Source organism: Electrona antarctica (genome assembly GCF_951216825.1).
Source record: "Electrona antarctica genome assembly, chromosome: 23".
Lineage (NCBI taxonomy): Eukaryota > Metazoa > Chordata > Actinopteri > Myctophiformes > Myctophidae > Electrona > Electrona antarctica.
The window spans coordinates 32,232,711-32,251,787 of record NC_136804.1 but is presented as its reverse complement, the minus strand read 5'-3'; the positions used below and the strand labels follow the sequence as shown (position 1 = coordinate 32,251,787).

General features: G+C 42.2%; 1 protein-coding gene across 2 annotated transcripts in view; it reads right to left on the bottom strand.

Annotated features, from left to right (window-relative positions):
• gnptab (N-acetylglucosamine-1-phosphate transferase subunits alpha and beta) overlaps positions 1–19,077 on the bottom strand; it is a 43,571-nt gene that overhangs the window by 16,046 nt on the left and 8,448 nt on the right. For both annotated transcript variants that reach the window (XM_079494108.1, XM_079494109.1), the window contains exons 5-12: positions 17,284–17,486; positions 15,982–16,046; positions 15,073–15,207; positions 6,331–6,492; positions 5,669–5,848; positions 4,306–4,476; positions 2,612–2,735; positions 959–1,168 (exon numbers count right to left, since the gene is read on the bottom strand). In XM_079494108.1, coding sequence (XP_079350234.1) covers positions 959–1,168; positions 2,612–2,735; positions 4,306–4,476; positions 5,669–5,848; positions 6,331–6,492; positions 15,073–15,207; positions 15,982–16,046; positions 17,284–17,486 — 1,250 coding nt within the window. The remainder of the gene's footprint in view (positions 1–958; positions 1,169–2,611; positions 2,736–4,305; positions 4,477–5,668; positions 5,849–6,330; positions 6,493–15,072; positions 15,208–15,981; positions 16,047–17,283; positions 17,487–19,077) is intronic.

Genomic DNA, 19,077 nt, shown 5'->3' with positions numbered 1-19,077 from the left:
TTAGCCGACCGTTAAGAAATATCCGATTATGCTTATCAGCTTTAGAGTTAATTTGCATAATAATAAATGCGTGTTCTGATCTTAAATCCCTTTATTTTAGATTGTTTTTAGTAATAGTACAACATAAACATTACAGAGACTGTAGTTGTCACTGTACAAAACGTTTATTTCATTTTGAACAGGGACAAACGTTTCGGCTATCCAGCCTTCATCAGTGTCATGAACTGCAGTCTTGGTGTGTGCGACGGACCCATACCGTTATTTGTTTGATATGTTTTGAACGGGTAACGTGCCTAAAGTCAGAGCGCGGTGGTCACATGAAGAATAACAACAGCGGGTACACAGCATGAACACATTCAAGACTCAACGACCAATGATCTCAGTTTTATAGTTTTTGACAAGGATACATTTTTGTTTAGTTTAGTGTTAGTGCTTATTTATTGCTATAAGAGTATATGTCACGTGTGAAATTAAAAAGGTCAGAAAAGGTTTAGTGTCAATAATAATAATAAATCAACAAAACATAATATCATTTGGAAGATGGATTTCATATCCAAGTCTTTATTTCAAACGTTTGTCGTTTTAAATAGACAATTTTTCTGACTGTGTCGCAGGATTATTCCTCTTTTGAGCTTTGATCTTCCTTTGCCTTGGCTTACACACATGCTGTTAAAAAAAAATTACGGCATTTAGTCAAGGTTTAATTTCATACCCACCCAAAATACTCAATGCTCATGCATGAAATAAAATGGAAAAGACGAAAACGAAGGACATTTCTCTATGATTTTAGTGTGTTTTTAAGATCGTTGTGTAAACAGTAAACACGCAATACAGTTTCAGATGGTTATCGTTTTTTGTAAAGCCTCATTTCTATTATAATTATTCAAATGTTTATCGCATCTAGTTTTCATTCTTTTCATTTCACTATTAATAACCTTGTTTCCAAGTTCCAACTCACCTTGGCCACAGTCCCCGACATCAAAACCACAGGAGAGCACGTTGCAGGCCTGATCACAGAACTTATCTGCCAGCCAGGAGTTGGCGCAGCCTTGGTTGCAGTAAGACACGCCGCCAATACCCCCCAGACCGCCAGCAAACTGCCACGGCTGGACCCCCACTCCGCCAGCTCCGCCAACACCACCTGCAAACCTGCCGTTAGCCCCAGCACCTGCAGCGGGCAAGGAAGACCGTGTTACAAGAACAAGACGGGAACGTTAAAAGTATAGACCTTTGGAAGCGCGATGGCACTTTGGTAGAGGTTTGGGTTGTGCAATTACCTTGCCTGGATTAGAAATTCACTTACTTACATTGTTTGGTGAGACAGCTCTCAAAGTCGCTCTTTTAACTGATTAAAACATTTTCAGATGGGGCTCCGTGACCAAATGAATATAAATTTGGGGATCCTTGACACGAAAAAGTTTGAGAACTACTGCTTTAGAAGGCATTAGAATCGGACTGAGGTTAACACATAAATTAACACAAACAAAGCTGATTCTGGCAAAATATAACATTTCTTTTTGACTAATAATCTCAATTTCATGTTTACTATTTGAAGATCTGGATCCAGATCCCAGCCCGAGTTGTTTCCCTAATACAAATAGCAGAATCAATATGAAGTTGAGATTGTTCTGTTAATTAAAACAAATGCTCTACTGGCGTTTGTGATATGGAGGCCTGCTTTGTTTTAGTTGCAAAAAAAAACCCTTACTCTCATCCGTGATGTGCTGTCGTGTTGGGAGGCATATTTTGTGACTCGCTGATGTCATTTGGAACACCCGACAGGTCGTGATCTCCTACTACCTCCAGACATTTTGAGCTGCTCAGTGCTCACACCATTGCCATGCTTGTCAGTGAGTGTATTGATACATAAAGGTACATGCCCAGAGCAGGGCAAAGCTCTCTGTCTACCGAGCAATCTTCGTTCCTACTCTCACCTATGGTCATGAAGTGTGGGTCATGACTGAAAGAATAAGGTCGCGAATACAAGCGGCCGAAATGAGTTTTCTTCGACGGGTGTCTGGCATCTCCCTTAGAGATAGGGTGAGAAGTTCAGTCACACGAGAGAGACTCGGAGTAGAACCGCTGCTCCTTCGCCTGGAAAGGAGCCAGCTTAGGTGGTTCGGGCATCTGGTTAGGATGCCTCTCGGGCGTCTCCCTAGGGAGGTCCTCGACGCACTTCCCACTGGGAGGAGACCCGGGGCAGACCAAGGCACAGTTGGAGGAAACACATCGACTCACTGGCCTTGGAACGTCTCGGAATCCCCCAGGAGGAAGTCACTGATGTTGCTCTGGAGAGGGAAGTCTGGAGCACTCTGGTGGAGCTGTTGCCCCCGCGACCCGACTACGGATAAGCGGTTGAAGATGGATGGATGGATGTACATGCCCAGAGCCATTGCTCGTCTTACACAGTATAAACACCCAGGGGTCCTATGCCATTCCGATACCACGTCATCTAGCCCACGATGATATGTCATTTACAGCAATCGATTCTTTTGTATTTATTTTACTTTACTAACTTGTAGCTTCACTTTTAACAACCATGAATGGATTATTTTCCTCTGCAGGTCTCCCCTGCAGAGGAGGGTAAGGGTAAGCCATATTCCCTGCTCACCCAGGCAGTCTGCTCCATCCCAGTCACAGGCAGAGTTGTTGCATGCCTTGTCACAGTAGCCATCTTTGATCCAGGATCCAGGACAGCCCTCTGCGCAGTTGGGAACGGGCCAGGTGAGGTACACCTACGCAGGGAAGGATGACACCACTCACTAGTCTAGAATCAAACCATAATGTCCCCTCGTAGAGCCAGGGACCAGACTGTTATAGGAAAGACTTTCATTCATTCATTCATTCTTCTCTGTAGTTCTTGTGCTTTCTCGTTTCACAGGTTCCCATGGGTTGTGATTAGTGATGGGAGATTAATCGGCAAACACATAGGTATCGGCCAATATTGGCCTTAAAAGGATATATATACCGATATATCCTTTTAACCCATTTTGACCTGAGATCAGATTCTAAAAATATCTATTTTTCAATAGCTAAAGCATAACATAATGCTAACACCAAAAGGGGTTCCCGCCCAAAACGGGTTAAGGCCAATATCGGCCGATACTATTGTGTTTGCCTATTATGGGTAAAATGATATCGGTTTTAGCAGCATTTCATTTTATAATAATGTTGGGGGGGAAAAAATAAAAAACTTAAAAAGCCTTTTGTAATGATGAATGATGCAAATAATACCTATGTAATACCTATGTTTTCTGGGAATTCTTTCAAAACAGTCAACAAGTTGGAACATTTTTAAATTCAGAGTATATAAGCCTTTTTTTCAGAATGGCCAAAATTATTATATATTTTTTAGTACAGAATGAGATCATATGGACATCAAAGTAGGAAGTATTGTGGGCCCATGGCTGCTGATCGAGGGTTTCTATGGAATATGACTGCGGACTGTTACAGCTGCCATAGAGCGCCGAAGTCAGACGTCAACATCGCTAGAAGGCGTTATTTGTATTATAATCCCCATAAGGGGATTTTAGATTACCTCATATAACAACTGTGTTTGGAAAATCATCCCGGCCGTTTCACTCATATGGATATGAAGAATCAACTGACTGAGAGAAATCGCTAATGTATACTGCTTCCGAATTTGTTACATTTTCGAGAAACAGACTGTATGAAATATGAGTGACTGTCGTAAACAACTTGGAGAGACACCTCCCAGACAACATCGCAGAGACCGTTTGTTTATTTTTGGACCACAATTCTTATACGAGACCCATTTTGACCTGAGATCAGATTCTAAAAATGTCTTCTACATCCTGACAGTTTTCTGAAAAAGCTATGTTTCTATGTCAGTGGTTCTTCGATTTATCAAAAATAGCAGACCTACAAGCTCATAGCGCGCCACTCGGTGGCGCGCTATGAGCTTGTAGATCTGCTATTTTTCAATAGCTAAAGCATAACATAATGCTAACACCAAAAGGGGTTCCCACCCAAAATGGGTTGAGATGACACAAAGTTTAAAATAAGAATTGAACGCACAGAATATCAATATGAAGCAACTGAAAAACAAAATGTTATTTCAATGGTAGTGGATGGAGGGAGAGGATTTTTGTCCAACCATGAAACGGCAACGGGCGGGACTTGACAAAGGGTATTTTCAACACTGACTTCATTTGTTTAGATGGAATCTGAAAACATTAGTTCCCTTATTGTAACTGTAACTTTCCTCTTCTACTCTTGCTCAGGGGATAAATTGAATCAGGTAAATATTTATGTCAGATCAAATGGGGGGGGGGGGGGTCACACCTTCTGTCCTTTTGAATGGCTGAAGAAGTCGTCGGGCCAGACGTCCTTGCCGAACATGACGTCATCGTTGAGGTAGATGAACTTCTGGGACAGGCCTGGGATGCGGTGGATGTGTGTCTCTATGGCAGGGGAGCTGAACGTTGGCAGGTGACTGTGGTTCGCAAAGATATCCTGCAAGGAAACACACGGCATCTCATATTAGGACGGTCACCGTCATGACATTTAACCCATTTTGGACTGACGTAGAAATAAAAAAAACGTTCGCTCTGAAAGAATATATATTCAAAGATTTGTGCCGCATTGTTACGATTTTTCAAAAATAGCAGACCTACAAGCTCATAGCGCGCCACTCGGTGGTGCGCTATGAGCTTGTAGATCTGCTATTTTTCAATAGCTAAAGTATAACAGAATGCTTGAAACACGAAAAGGGGTTCCCGCCCCAAAATGCGTTAACTTACCCTAGGCCCTTAGATAGCACTTCATGTAGACTTAAGATAGCATTTTATACAAACGTATAGCATGTTACGTAGACAGCACTAGAATTGCATTTTATGTAGTCATATAGCACTTTATAGTATGTATCTAGCATGTATAGTTTATATGTATAGTTTCATTATATTACGTTCTTAGCTTACACATGTTTCATGATAACTACTTTTTTATGTACGTGATGTATTGCCATGCTTTTTGTTCTTGCTTATTGTAAATCGCTCTGGATTAAGAGCGTCTGCTAAATGCCTAAATTGTAAATTGTAAGTGTCCGGTTAAATGTCATACAAATAATTCAAATTATTTTATTATTATAATTTTTGTTATAAGACAGAAAAACAGAACATAACATCAGTCCAAAGTGGGGTCCAACAGGGTACCTCAGGGGTCTTTGAGGGGGTTCCATTACTGCTCTGTAACTCAAGAGTCATGCTGCTCCTTTGAAATTCAAAAAAGGGGGTGGCGAAAGGGCCTTTCTGTGTGGAGTTTGCATGTTCTCCCCGTGTCCCCTATAGGGTAGGTACCCTCACAAAAAACATGCAGTAATCCTGGTCTCTAAACTGCCTCCCCCTGGCCAGCCGGGGCGCCTGATGGAGGGGAAAGGAACTGGTTGGAATAACGTGTTCCTTCCACGCGCTACGTCCAACCAGGGAAACTCCCCCCTGTCAGGTGTAAAGGAGCAACTTGGACACTCAAGCATGAAGGAAGCATGAGTTCAAGTCCGTTGCTCTCCCCATGTCCCCCATATATGGGGACTAGGTTGGCGGAGGGTGTGTAGAGCCCAGGATCACATTAGATAATTGACACAGGGGTGAAATATGGGTTACAAAAATTGTGGGATTAAAAAAAAAGAAATTCAAAAAAGGTAGAGTACCTGGTGTGCGACGACAGTGACCCTGGAGTTGTCCAGGTTCAGCCAGGAGGGAATCTGCCCGTTGGTCACGATGAAGATGTGTCGCACCCAGGGGGCGTGTCTCTCGATGGAGCGCAGCGAATAGCGGAGCTCCTCGTTATCTTCAAAGCGGCTGGCGGAGACGTCCTCGTCCTGTTTGGACTAGATAGCGGAACACGTAAAGTAAACCACGGCGCAGGAAGGACTGCTGGTCCTCGTTAAGAGGTCACGTCGGTGGTCTTATAGAAATGAGACATTTAAAAGGATCCCTGGCTAACACTAAGACATTCCAGGTGACTAAAACTAAATGAAAACTATTCGAAAGACTATGACTAAAACTAAAATCAAAATTTGCTGCCAAAAACACCACATGTCGTCAGGACATTTAACTTATAAGGTCTGACTGTTAGTATTAACACATTTTGGTGTTAGCATTACGTTATGGTTTAGCTATTGAAAAATAGCAGATCTACAAGCTCATAGCGCGGCACTCTACGAGCTTGTAGGTCTGCTATTTTTGAAAGATTGAAGAACGACTGACATAGAAACATAGCTTTTGCAGAAAACTGTCAGGATGTAGAAGACATTTATAGAATCTGATCTCAGGTCAAAATGGGTTAATGAGGAGTCATCATAACAACAACCTGTGAGATGGCAGTGAGGTCCCAGAACAGGTATCCAGGGCTGATGGTCAACTCCTTCCCGTCCAAAGTGAGGTTCTTCCTGGCCTGTTGGCTGAGCTCGCTGAAGTCCTGGGGGGTGTTGAGGTGGAGCAGGGCGACGCTGGCCTCCGAGTAGAACTCAAACTGACACAAATAAACAAACAAACATAATCCTAAACTGATGCATCGGTTTGGCTCTCATCGAAACAATTATAAACATGTTGCCATGTATCATGGAAACAAGGAAAAAGACAAAGAAACAGCAGCAATTAGCTATTAACCCATTTTGGGGCGGGAACCCCTTTTGGTGTTAGCATTACGTTATGCTTTAGCTATTGAAAAATAGCAGATCTACAAGCTCATAGTGCGCCACCGAGTGGCGCGCTACGAGCTTGTAGATCTGCTATTTTTGAAAAATCGAAGAACCACTGACATAGAAACATAGCTTTTTCAGAAAACTGTCAGGATGTAGAAGACATTTATAGAATCTGATCTCAGGTCAAAATGGGTTAAAAAGAAATTAGCAAATCTACAAGCTCATAGTCATAGCGCTTTCACAACACGCCGCGTTATGAGCTTGTAGATTTTTCCATTTTTCAAAAAAAATCGGGAAAATGTGTGCAAATCTTATCTGAATATACAGTATTTTTTAAAGCGAAAATTTTTAACTAAAATATTTGCTTCTTGGGGGTTCCACTTCCTGGAACAAAATATTTTGAGATGGGGGTCTGCGGCCAAATACATAAAATGTTGAGGGGGTCTTTGACATCTTTCGTCTTTGACACAAAACTATTAGGATTTAGAAGACATACATTTGTAGAATCGGCCTCAGGTCTTAATGGCTTAAAAGAATCAAGAATGTGCTTATTAAAGTACTCCAGGCTCCACCAATGAGCAGCGGGTTTGTTACGGAGGCAGGGAGACAATGGAAGGCGACGTCCAGACACCTGGAATCTATTGTTAAGACACTCAGGGCTATATCTTGCACCACCCCTTATCCCTAAACTAATTTGCCATATTTTTACTATTTAAAAAAAACTTTTAACCCATTTTGGGCGGGAACCCCTTTTGGTGTTTTAAGCATTATGTTATACTTTAGCTATTGAAAAATAGCAGATCTACAAGCTCACGAGCTTGTAGGTCTGCTATTTTTGAAAAAGCGGGAAAATGTGGCCCAAATCTTTGATATATTCTTTCAGAGCGAACGTTTTTAACTCAAATCTTTGCTTCTGAGAGGTTCCTGGAACCACATATCTTCAGACTGGGTCGGTAGCCAATTACATATACATTTTTGGGGTCCTTGACATGAAATATGGAGCACCACTGATACAGAAACATGAGGTATTTCAGAAAACTATCTACAAGCTCACAATGTCTCGATGTAGATCGGCTAGTTGAACTATTTTAAAAGTTAAGTTAAAGGATAAGGGATAAGGGTGGCGCAAGATGGAGCACACAGAGTACAGCAGGACTCACTGATCAAAGGCACCGCCTTCATTCTGTAGTCATCACCCTGTAGTCACCCACTACAGGGTGATGTAGTGGGTAAAAACCCAGCAGGCAGCCACACCACCCAGGATCATACTGCTATATATATTACACCTCCCCTCGCAACACACACACACACACACACACACACACACAGGTGATGGCATTGCCAGCAGCAGTCATCAGTCAGTACTAGGGTTGGCACTTAGCAGCCTGGCAGCGCAGGTGGCATCCGGACACCATGTCACACCCAGCAGCTCATTATAAATCATGCTCTGCTGCCCCAGTGACAACATTACATACCAGGACTGGAACAGTGGACATTTTCATTAGGTTTTAGTCACATTTTAGTCACCTGAAATGTTTGCGTTTTAGTCGACTAAATATCATAAGATTTTATTTGACTAAATAAATATACAGTTGATTTTTACTAAAAGCCCTGAGGGATTGTTTCCACTGTGGTCCCATGTATTCAATTCATCAAGACGTATAGATTCAGTATGTAAACGACTCAGTATAGAGGGTAATATGCGCATGCATAAAGTGTAATGGGAAATCGAGTGGCAAAGTGACTTGGCATGTCGTTTATAGGACTTTTCTGTTTGGACGTACTGTCAAGGCCAGAAAAGTAGTTTTTTGGCACTCAGTAGGCATTGATAGATGGTAAATGGTGCATTTATATAGGGCCTTTATCCAAGGCGCTTTACAGAGATTGTGCATTACATTCACCCATACATCATACACCGATGGCGGCGGAAACCATGCAAGGCACCAACCAGCACATCAGGAGCAATTAGGGGTTCAGTGTCTTGTAAATGGTGCATTTATAAATGGTGCATTTATATAGCGCCTTTATCCAAGGCGCTTTACATAGATTGTGCATTACATTCACCCATTCACACACACATTCATACACCGATTGCGGCGGAAGCCATGCAAGGTACCAACCAGCACATCGGGAGCAATTTGGGGTTCAGTGTCTTGCCCAAGGACACTTCGACATGTAGACAGGAGGAGCCGGGATTCGAACCGCCGACCCATGGATCATTGGACGACCTGCTCTACCTCTTGAGCCACAGTCGCCCCTCAAGGTCTTGCTCAAGGACACTTCGACACTAACTCTGGGGGAGTTAGCCCGGGTTCGAACTGGCAAACTTGCGGTTCCCATCCGGCCACTCTACCTCTGAGCCACCTCCGCCCCGGCATTCCCGCATAACTTCCGGGTATGATGATGATGTCACGTCACGCGCATACCCTCTATTTAGCGGGTCAACGTGTGACAGGCATTTATCGATGAACTCAGACGCCGCTCTCCTTCCCGATGCCAAATAATAACACGTAACAACACGACACGTTCAACAATATGTAGCTAATATGGCCTGGATATACTGTAAACATTCATAACATCAACTGTTGCCCTCCATGAGGCGGTTTAGAGTCCCTACATTTAAGAAAAACAGACTAAAGAACTCGTTTGTACGTCAGTCTGTCTTGCTTCTAAACCAAAAATCGTTAAACCAGTGGATATGTTCTCGTTCCTGATTGTTTCTGTGATTTTTGTCTGTTTCTGTAATGTCTAACATTTTGTAATGTATGTCTATGTCTTGTCTGTTTCTTGAACGGTGATGCAAAACAAATTTCAGTGCAAGCTGACAATAAAGTTGTATCGTATCGTAACATCTTACAGCGCGTTCCTATTTCTATTTCTAGAATCGACAGGAGGAGTAACGAGTGGAAAATCGAGTCGACTTTCGACACATCTTTAACATCCTTCCTGAATATAGACATAGAATACCTGTGCAAGAAATCACCACTAAACCACAGATCGGACCGAGGGGATTGTGCACGGGCGACTTTGAGGTTTGGGAAGTGTGTTGGCACTCAGAACTGTAATCATTCTTGTATACCGTAGGTTGCAGAGATAAACACACACACACACACACACACACACACACACACACACACACACACACACACACACACACACACACACACACACACACACACACACACACACACACACACACACACACACACACACACACACACACACACACACACACACACACACACACACACACACACACACACACACACACCCCCCCCCCCCAGAGAGAGAGAGAGAGAGTGAGAAGATCACAAGGTAGCTTTCATCAGCATAGCCCTTATTCCTGGAGCCTCTAGCAGCTAGAGGCTCCAGGAATAAGGGCTATGCTGATGAAAGCTAGAGTCTAGCTGATGTCATGCACTAGTGATCCTCATATGCAGCAGCGGCCCGTCCCCGTCTCTCCTTCCCAAAGCCCATGACTCCATTTAACTGTCACCACCTCCACCCCAGTCCGCTCTACAGCTAGACTGGCCTTCACACAGCCTCAACAATAAGCCCTCCGAGCAATGCAGGTGTGTGCAATTTTCTGAAACAATGTTTTATGCGAGTGGTTTTCCAAACGTTTTTCATGTCAAGGACCCTCAAGATTTTTGTTGAGGGTCCTTGACATGAAAAACGTTTGAAAACCACTCACATCTTACTCACATCTCAACATATTTTGTTCCAGGGACCCTCAGAAGCAAAGATCTGAGTTAAAAGAATGTTCGCTTTAAAAGAATATATATATTCAAAGATTTGCACAAATTCGAATAGATTTTTCAAAAATAACAGATCTACAAGCTCATGAGCTTGTAATAGCAAAGGATAGTACACAGGCCAATTGTGTCCGTGCTCAACAACTCTGGACGCACCACGGTGGATTCGAACCCACAACCTCCGTGGTTTATACCTTTCAATCCGGAACTGCATCTGCGTTTTCTTAGATGTTGTATATATAGCAACATTATTATTAGTTTTATACAAATATGAAGTTTGGATTTGGAGGCGTTTTTAGAATGGGTCTAATGGGTTATAATAGTTTGTCATGCAGGCAACGCTGCATCCATTACCATCCATTGGTATTTTGGAATATAAGTATCTTGGTATATGGCTCAGTTTACCACTCGGCTCTGAGGTTTATTACTGGAGACAGCTATGATACACATCACTGTACCCTATATGATAATGTGGGCTGGTCTTCTCTGACTGAAAGACGCAATAATCACTGGCACCTCTTCATATATAAAGCCCTGGTCGGGAAATTACCATCATATATTTCTTCCATGTTACATCAGAAACCTAGTCGCTCCAGGCCTTCTGGTCCTTTTTGCCAACTCTGAACTTGGAAAGGCTGCTTTCAGCATCGGTGCACCTGATTCTTGGAATGTCTTGCAACAAGAACTTAAACTTAATACCCTGGCATCAATTGGTCATTTTAGGAATTTACTCAATAACCGTCCATCACCTGTATGTTGCTGTTTTAACTGATTGCTGAATATATAATTGTATTAACGGTTTGTTGTAACTAATATTGTTGTTGTATTACTGTTTTTGTGTATGTAATCTCGGCATCATTGTAAATGAGGGGTTCCCTCAATGGTCTCTCCGAGAATTTAAATAAAGGTTGAATGAATGAATTTCCCTACCAATATTCCATTTTCCCCCACCATTTCCCCCCCTCCTTTTTCCCATTCCAAGTGCATTTGCCTTATATGAAACCCAGTGCCGCTAGATTAGCTCCGGACACACAGACAGACACACGGACCGACGACTCTTATGGACAGCTGGACTCCTGCAGAGCCACAGTCTAAAGATAGCTAAAACAGCTGGTGTACAAGGCTCACAACACGTCGTCATCCGTTTATTTTTGCCGTTTTTGAAAAACTAAAAAAATCTAAAGCGGTTACGTCGTGTAGTTCACCTGGAAGTTAAAGGGCGGAGTAGGAGGACTGTTATGTGGAGGGAATGTCAATAAAATCCTGGTGACCATTTGTTTGCGCTGGCTGGCGCCATGCCAAACAGTTGTTCTACTGTTAACCATGGCTTGTGGTTCTAAGGTTACACGCCGCCCTAATCTCCAAGCATCACACCGCACCCATGATGCATGATGCAATAAAACCATAACCATATAAAATGAAATGGGAGTTAAATGCTGCAATTTGTAAAAATGGCAAAATATGACTCTTAACGTCATTGAAGTGGGACTCATCAAATGTCCCTGGGACTCATCTAAAAGACCATGCCTGCATCCCGGGACTCATTACATTGAAAACCTATTTACATCACTGCCCATGATGGCTGTCCTATAGACACACACTGTGTCTGGGGGCCAATGATAACCATATAGCTGACCCACGCAAACATTATTGTTGTTATTTATAAGTCAGACAAACAACAGACAGCCTCATTACAATAGCTTCCCACTCGTCGCTAAAAATTGCTCGCTATTTCGGGACACAGCGTGAGCATCTCGACAAGAGCTTCTGGGGGACGGGTTGTATTATTACAAAACATACATTAACCACTTCAGCCCCATATACATTTCAGCCATTTAAAAATATCCAATCTACAAGCTCACAATGTGTCGCAATGCGACAAATTATGAGCTTGTAGATCTGCTATTTTCAAAGTATTTGAGGATTTGAAAACCTGAAATGAGACATTCAGCACAATGAGTACTTTTACTTTAAGTACATTTTGATGCCAATACTTTTGTACTTTTACTCAAGTAAATTTTTAATTCTTTACTTACTAACAAAGTATTTCTATACCTTTTCCGCCAGTGCTGATTAACCCATTTTGGGGCGGGAACCCCTTTTGGTGTTTTAAGCATTATGTTATGCTTTAGCTATTGAAAAATAGCAGATCTACAAGCTCATAGCGCGGCACCGAGTGCCGTGCTACGAGCTTGTAGGTCTGCTATTTTTGAAAAAACGTGAAAATGTGGCGTAAATCTTTGAATATATATTATATTCTTTCAGAGTGAACGTTTTTAACTCATATCTTTGCTTCTGGGGGGTCCCTGGAACTACATATTTTCAGATGGGGAGTCAGTGGCCAATTACATATCATTTTTGTGGTCATTGACATGAAATATTGAGAACCACTGATGTAGAACTATAGGTATTTCAGAAAACTGTCAGGATTTAGATACATTTCGAAGTCAGGTCTAAATGGGTTAAGTGTCCAAAAGAGTGCCCATCTGGTTGAACTTGTACACTCTGAGTTCAACGGACACTCCAGGACTTTAGCGTTTGAAGATGAGAGATGAGGAGGCGTGTCTTGTTGTCTTTGATTAACTGGAGAGTAATCCCCGCTCGTTAACTGGCATTCCTCCTTCTCAAAATATCCCGGCCAGAGTTCTGACTAGAGAAAATTATTAGACAGACAAGCCGCCGGCTGCAGAAGGGGCCAAACGTGGGGCCATTTAGTCCCCGGACCCCTGGGAACCCCGGTCCGGGGGGACCCCCAGGGGTCCGGGGGGACCCCCAGGGGTCCTTGAGAAAGTTCCAGTGGGTTCCCCAGCAATACGAGGAACATGTTTGAGAACCACTGATTTCGGTTTTGTGTTGCTGATGGCTGTATAAATAATTCCTTAAAGGACCACTTCACCACTTTTCAACATCTCTTCATATAATTGGTCCTCACTAATGTTCATGATAAAACACCACCATTTTTTCCCTACTCAGTCTGTATCTCATAGGAGGGCTTTGTGCAGTTTGGACAGCCGTCCACCAGTGACATCATCATTAGGCAGATTTATTTTAAACAAGATTTGTTTTAAAATATATTTATATTTGTATTATCGTGAGAACGATGGCTTCAACTTTTGCATTGCAACTTTTCAGGAAAAGAAAGCCTGCCGTTTCTATTAGCTTGGATTCACCATTGATGATGTCCACAGCCTTCCTATGAGACACAGAATGAGTAGAAAGAAATGGTGGTATTTTATCATGAACATTAGTTAGGACCAATTATAGGAAGAGAAGTTGAAAAGTGGTGAAGTGGTCCTTTAATGAACTAATCAATAACCTAATTAATATATCTATCTATCTATTGTTTGATGCATAAAAAGACACTTTCTGATTAACAGACATATCCCTATGCAATAATGCTGTATCCATAACAGTTGCATGGTAGGATACTCCAACGATGCCATCTTGTGGCAAATGATGATGTCAAGTTGTGGATTTTAATTAAAGTGGTTAGGTTATTTTTATTTGATGTCCTTTAAAAATGTACAATTGTTGATTTCTGCTCTCTGTGGACAAGAAATCTACTAAAGAATTTCATTTATTTTCAGCATGTGCCTTCCCTGCGCCAGAGGATATTTATCAAATTGTGGAATTCATTAATCACATAGTTCCTTTATTGTCTCTTTTGTTTACATGCAGAATGGTTGTCAGACTACCGTTTCCTACGGTTACACCCAACAGTGTTGCCAAAGGTGTAACCCGTCGAAAGAACAATCCATACTGAAGCTTTTAATGTGCCGCAAAAGCAGTCATGAAATTAATGCATTTCGGCCGCCAGCCTTTGTCAGCGATTCCAAACTAGGAAACATTTGTATAGAAAAAAAAAAAAAAGACTAGTTTTTTTTAGCTTAGTTCAGTTAGTTTTAGCCTTTGTAAATCTTTTCAAAGAATGCCTTGGGCTGAAGCGAAAAGTTTGTTTTGAATGAGTATCTTCCTCTTCTTCAAAGGTGGCGGAGGCATTGTTGCGTGCGGCTAGGATACTGGCAGCAGTGAAGCCGAAATGCTGTGTTGCTTGGTATGCTTACCAAGGAGAGCATACCTCACTCCTCCCAATGCGACACATTTGCACACTCAATTGTAAACCTGTTATGCAAAGTAGCCATTCGGGCTCATGAATCTGAGCGGGGTGCCCTCTAGCGCACACGCGCATTCACATCCGTACCTGTTCATGAATACACATACTTCCCACAGATTACAACCACACACGGAGATTTTGAAAACATGACCAATGACAACAAACTCCCATATCTGCTGGGCGAAGTACAACAATGTGCAAACACAGCAGCAAGATTCGTGAGTTGCTGTGATAGGAGAAGGATATCAAACGGAACACAACCACCCTAAAGACTAATCATTGTGTATATTCCTGCACTATACCTGCATCCAGTGACCTTGGTACAATATAGAAATTGATCTATTGAAGATTCTGACGTTCAAATGTACATCTTTTTTGTTTTGATTGTATTGCTGTATTGTTGTATTGTGCTTTCTGCTTTGGCAATGTAAACGTATGTTTTCTCATGCCAATAAAGCCCTTTGAATTGAATTGAATTGAATAGAGGCGATCGACAACAACGGGAGGTATGATTAATTCAGGGCAGTTTGACCGCTCACCTGTTTGATCCTGCTGGTGATGGCCGAGGGCAGCTTGACGCGGAGCTGCTCCGTGTCCTTGAAGGACGGCGGGAAGCCACTCAGGTAGGCCAGCGTCTGCATGCGCACCAGGCCTGGGGAGTCTTTGTCTGTGGTCTGAACACAAACAACCAGACAAACATGACGATGTCAGTGCACGGCAGCAGTGGTGGGGGGGGGGGGGGGTATGGGGGGGGGGGGGGAGTACTCACAGTACTCACATGCTTTACTCTTTAAGTAATAGTATCAATATTACTGACATGCAGAAACTATCTGAGTACAAGTCTGGTAATCACTAGATTACTTAGAGTAAAAGTACATTAATTGGCATCAAAATACCAAAGGAATGACCAAAAGGTTGAAATTAGAACAAGCCCCGTGTGAATTACAATAGCAGCAGCCCTCATGTCGGCTTAGGTTCTACAATGTCTGTATGAGGGCTGTGTTTATAACATTGGAGAACAGTTGTGACCAGATTTGACTGAGAGCCTGCCATCGCGCAAACTCCAGCTTTTCACCAGAGGAGAAAAACTTAGTAGCACAGGCAGACTCTTCACATACTAGACTAGAGCATATCTGGAATAAATATCAGAGCTGTAAATATGAAATAAATGCTTAAACATGTAGCTAGGTGTAATGTTAGAGACCACAGAAGTGAACCTTTCAAGCCTGTTTTCTGCAAGACATTACTCTATAAGCCATATCTCCAAAACCGGTGGGTCAAACTGAACAACCAACATGTCAATTTGAAGCTATGATTCCCTGCTTTCACATGACATGAAAAAACGAGAATTCAAAAAAATCCAATGGCAGTCCCTCAGTCAAATGTAGTCACATATATTAGATAGATAATGATGTAGTCAGCTGAAATAAGTGACTATAGTAACTCACCAAGTAACATTGGGAGACAGAATGCTTCAGATCCTCTCTTGACACATCTTTATATGCCTTGTCAGCTGAAAAAGAAAAGAAAAGAAAAAGTCAGGGATTATGGTTGGTTATATAACTTCAGTGAGGATTTAACTTTGGTCCATAAGCACTAGGAGTCCTCCTTAACGCTATGTTACCGCTCAGACCTGGTAATTAAAGCAGCCTCTCGTCTGTAATAAAAAAAAAAATACACTTTCGCTACTCACCAAAACAAAAAACGGTTTAGAGGAGTTGAATGCCTATACTTTCCTTAGTGGGAATAACACTAACACAATATATTTCACAGGAAAAATCTGGTCAATGGAATTTTTCTATTGACAAGATACGTAGAGTGAGCAGTGGAGTAACTCCCACATGTTTTTTCTTCTGGTGAAATGTTTTCTTTTCTGATCAAAAAGTGTATTTTGGACGTGAGGTGGAGGTCACTGAGTGTTCCCACTAAGGGACGTGAGGTGGAGGTCACTGAGTGTTCCCACTAAGGGTAGTGAGGTGGAGGTCACTGAGTGTTCCCACTAAGGGAAATAGGCTTTCACAGTGGCGTGCACAGACATTTAGAGGGGCAGGTGCTCAAGTGGAAAAAAAGGGCACTTTGTGCAGCGCGTGGAACCGGACGGTTGCCTTAATAGTGTGAGATTTATAGATTGTGGGGGCCTAAATAATATATTAGAATTGATCAATGTAACCATGGTCCACATACTGTACAGTGTAACTGTACAAAATAAATAAAAATAAAAATAAAAAAGTGTTTTTGTTTTGTTTTTTTAAAGGGCACATTGCCAAAAGGGCAGGGGGTGCTCTAGCACCCCCTAGTGTCTATCTGTGCACGCCACTGGGCTTTCAACATCTTAAAACCGTCTTTGTTTTGGTGAGTAGCTAAAGTGTATTTTTTTAAATTTTTACTACAGACGAAGAGGGTGCGCGGCCTTCGCTAGCGAAAAGTAACAGCGTCTAGAGATCTCCTTCTAGCGCTTATGGACCAGAGCTAGTGATGATTCAACAACAACAACACCATACAGGCTTACTGGCAAACACCAAAAAAAAGTCATCGATAGAATAGTCACCCAGAATAAAATTGACCGTTGCATACCTATCTTTATGTTACCTTTGTTACCAATCTATGTATTGTGCAAATGAATAAAGAAAGAAATAAAACATGACATTGTGTGGGGGGGTGTGTGTGAGTGAGTGAGTGAGTGTGTGTGCACGTGCGTGCGTGCGTGTATGTGTGTGCGTGCGCAATGCGCGTGTGGACAGCTGGCTCACCATCCGCCTGAGCGTGGAAGACGACCACGGAGACGGTGGAGGCGTGCTGGAAGGGCTTGGCGAGCAGCATCAGCTCCTTGGCGCTGGAGAACAGCGGGGAGAGAGAGGGCAGCTCCTTCAGCGTGACGTTGGCCGGCAGCGCGGGCTCCAGAGCCAGCATGGGCGCTATGATGCAGTGGGACAGCAGGCACTCTGGCTTCACGCTGCAGGAGACCGAGCACACGCACACACACACACACACGCACGGACACGCACACGCACACACACACACACACACACACGCACGCACCAGGGTTATTATTAGGGCTGTGAATCTTTTGGTGTCCCACGATTTGATTCGACTCGATTCCGATTCTTGGGGTCACGATTCAATTATTCGATTCTTCAATTCACGATTCAACTCTATTCTCAATCCAAAAACTTTTTATTTATTTATTCTAAAGCATTTTTTTTTTCCAGATTCAAAACGATTGTCTATTCAAAATGATTCTCGATTCAATACTACAATACAATACAGCTGTGCTGAACTGAAGTGACTAGTAGTGACTACAGTAACTTGAAAATGACTGAAGACATGATGTTTACTGTGATTAGAGTAAGCTTACATTTCATATCACAAACACCATGTAGTGAAAACTGTAACTGTAGCAGAAAAAAAAACGATTTTTGGAAATTATGAATCGATTTTGAATCGTTCATAACGGGAATTTTTTGACACCCCTAGTTATTATAGAGCACCGAAGTCTGGCGTCAATATCGGTAGAGGGCGCAAATCCACAGGTTTGTGTACTTTTTATTTGCATTGTAATCCCCATAGGGGGGATTTTAGATCGCCTCATATAAGAACTGTGTTTGAAAAATAAACATGTCACCCCGGCCGCTTCACTCATATGGATATGAAGAATCAACTGACTGAGAGAAAACCACAACGCTTATATGAAACGATTTTAAGATGACCCCATGTTATTCTCCAGAGAAATTACTTCCGTGAACCAGGGGAATCGAGGGGATGAGCGAGTTACGTCAGGACGTGCTAAAACTAATGAAAAAATGAAAACTAAAATAATAATACAATTTAAAAATAGATTTTTCATTCTCCCCTCAGGCAGAATGAAAAGTCTGGCGAGGGGGTTTGATTGATTGATTGAAGTATTTATTAACACTGACAGTTTGCACTGACAGTACATTTCAAGCACAACTCAATACAAAAAATATTTGCTTCTGGGGGGTCCCTGGAACAACATATTTTCAGATGGGGGTCGTGGCCAAATCATACTATAATTAACCAAATGTCTGAATGAATGTGTGTCTGTGTGTCTGAATGTGTGTCAGAAACACTGCTGTAGCTCCTCACCGCCTGCACCAATCACTCCCACTTTTCACACAGGCATTGACCATAATAATATGGAGGTCTTAACGAAGCCTTTTTTCCAATTTCACAAGGTGGTGAGGAGATACGGCGGTGTTTCTGACACACATTCATTCAGACAGACATTGACTGAATTATAGTATGATGATAATGAATTTATTAGTGAATTAAAAATGAGCTGAGGGCGCAGTACCCCCTGCGGGGGGGGGGGGGTATCTCACAACGGGTAAGGGCTAGTACATATAATTCTGGGGCTCCTTGACATAAAATAGTTTGATAACCACACTGAAACATAGGTTTTTCTGAAAACTGTCATGATTTAGAAGACATTTGTAGAATCCAACTTAGGTCTAAATGGGTTAACGATTCCTATATTTAATTTTGACTTTCATTCAAAGACAAATTCAATCATACCTACAGTACGG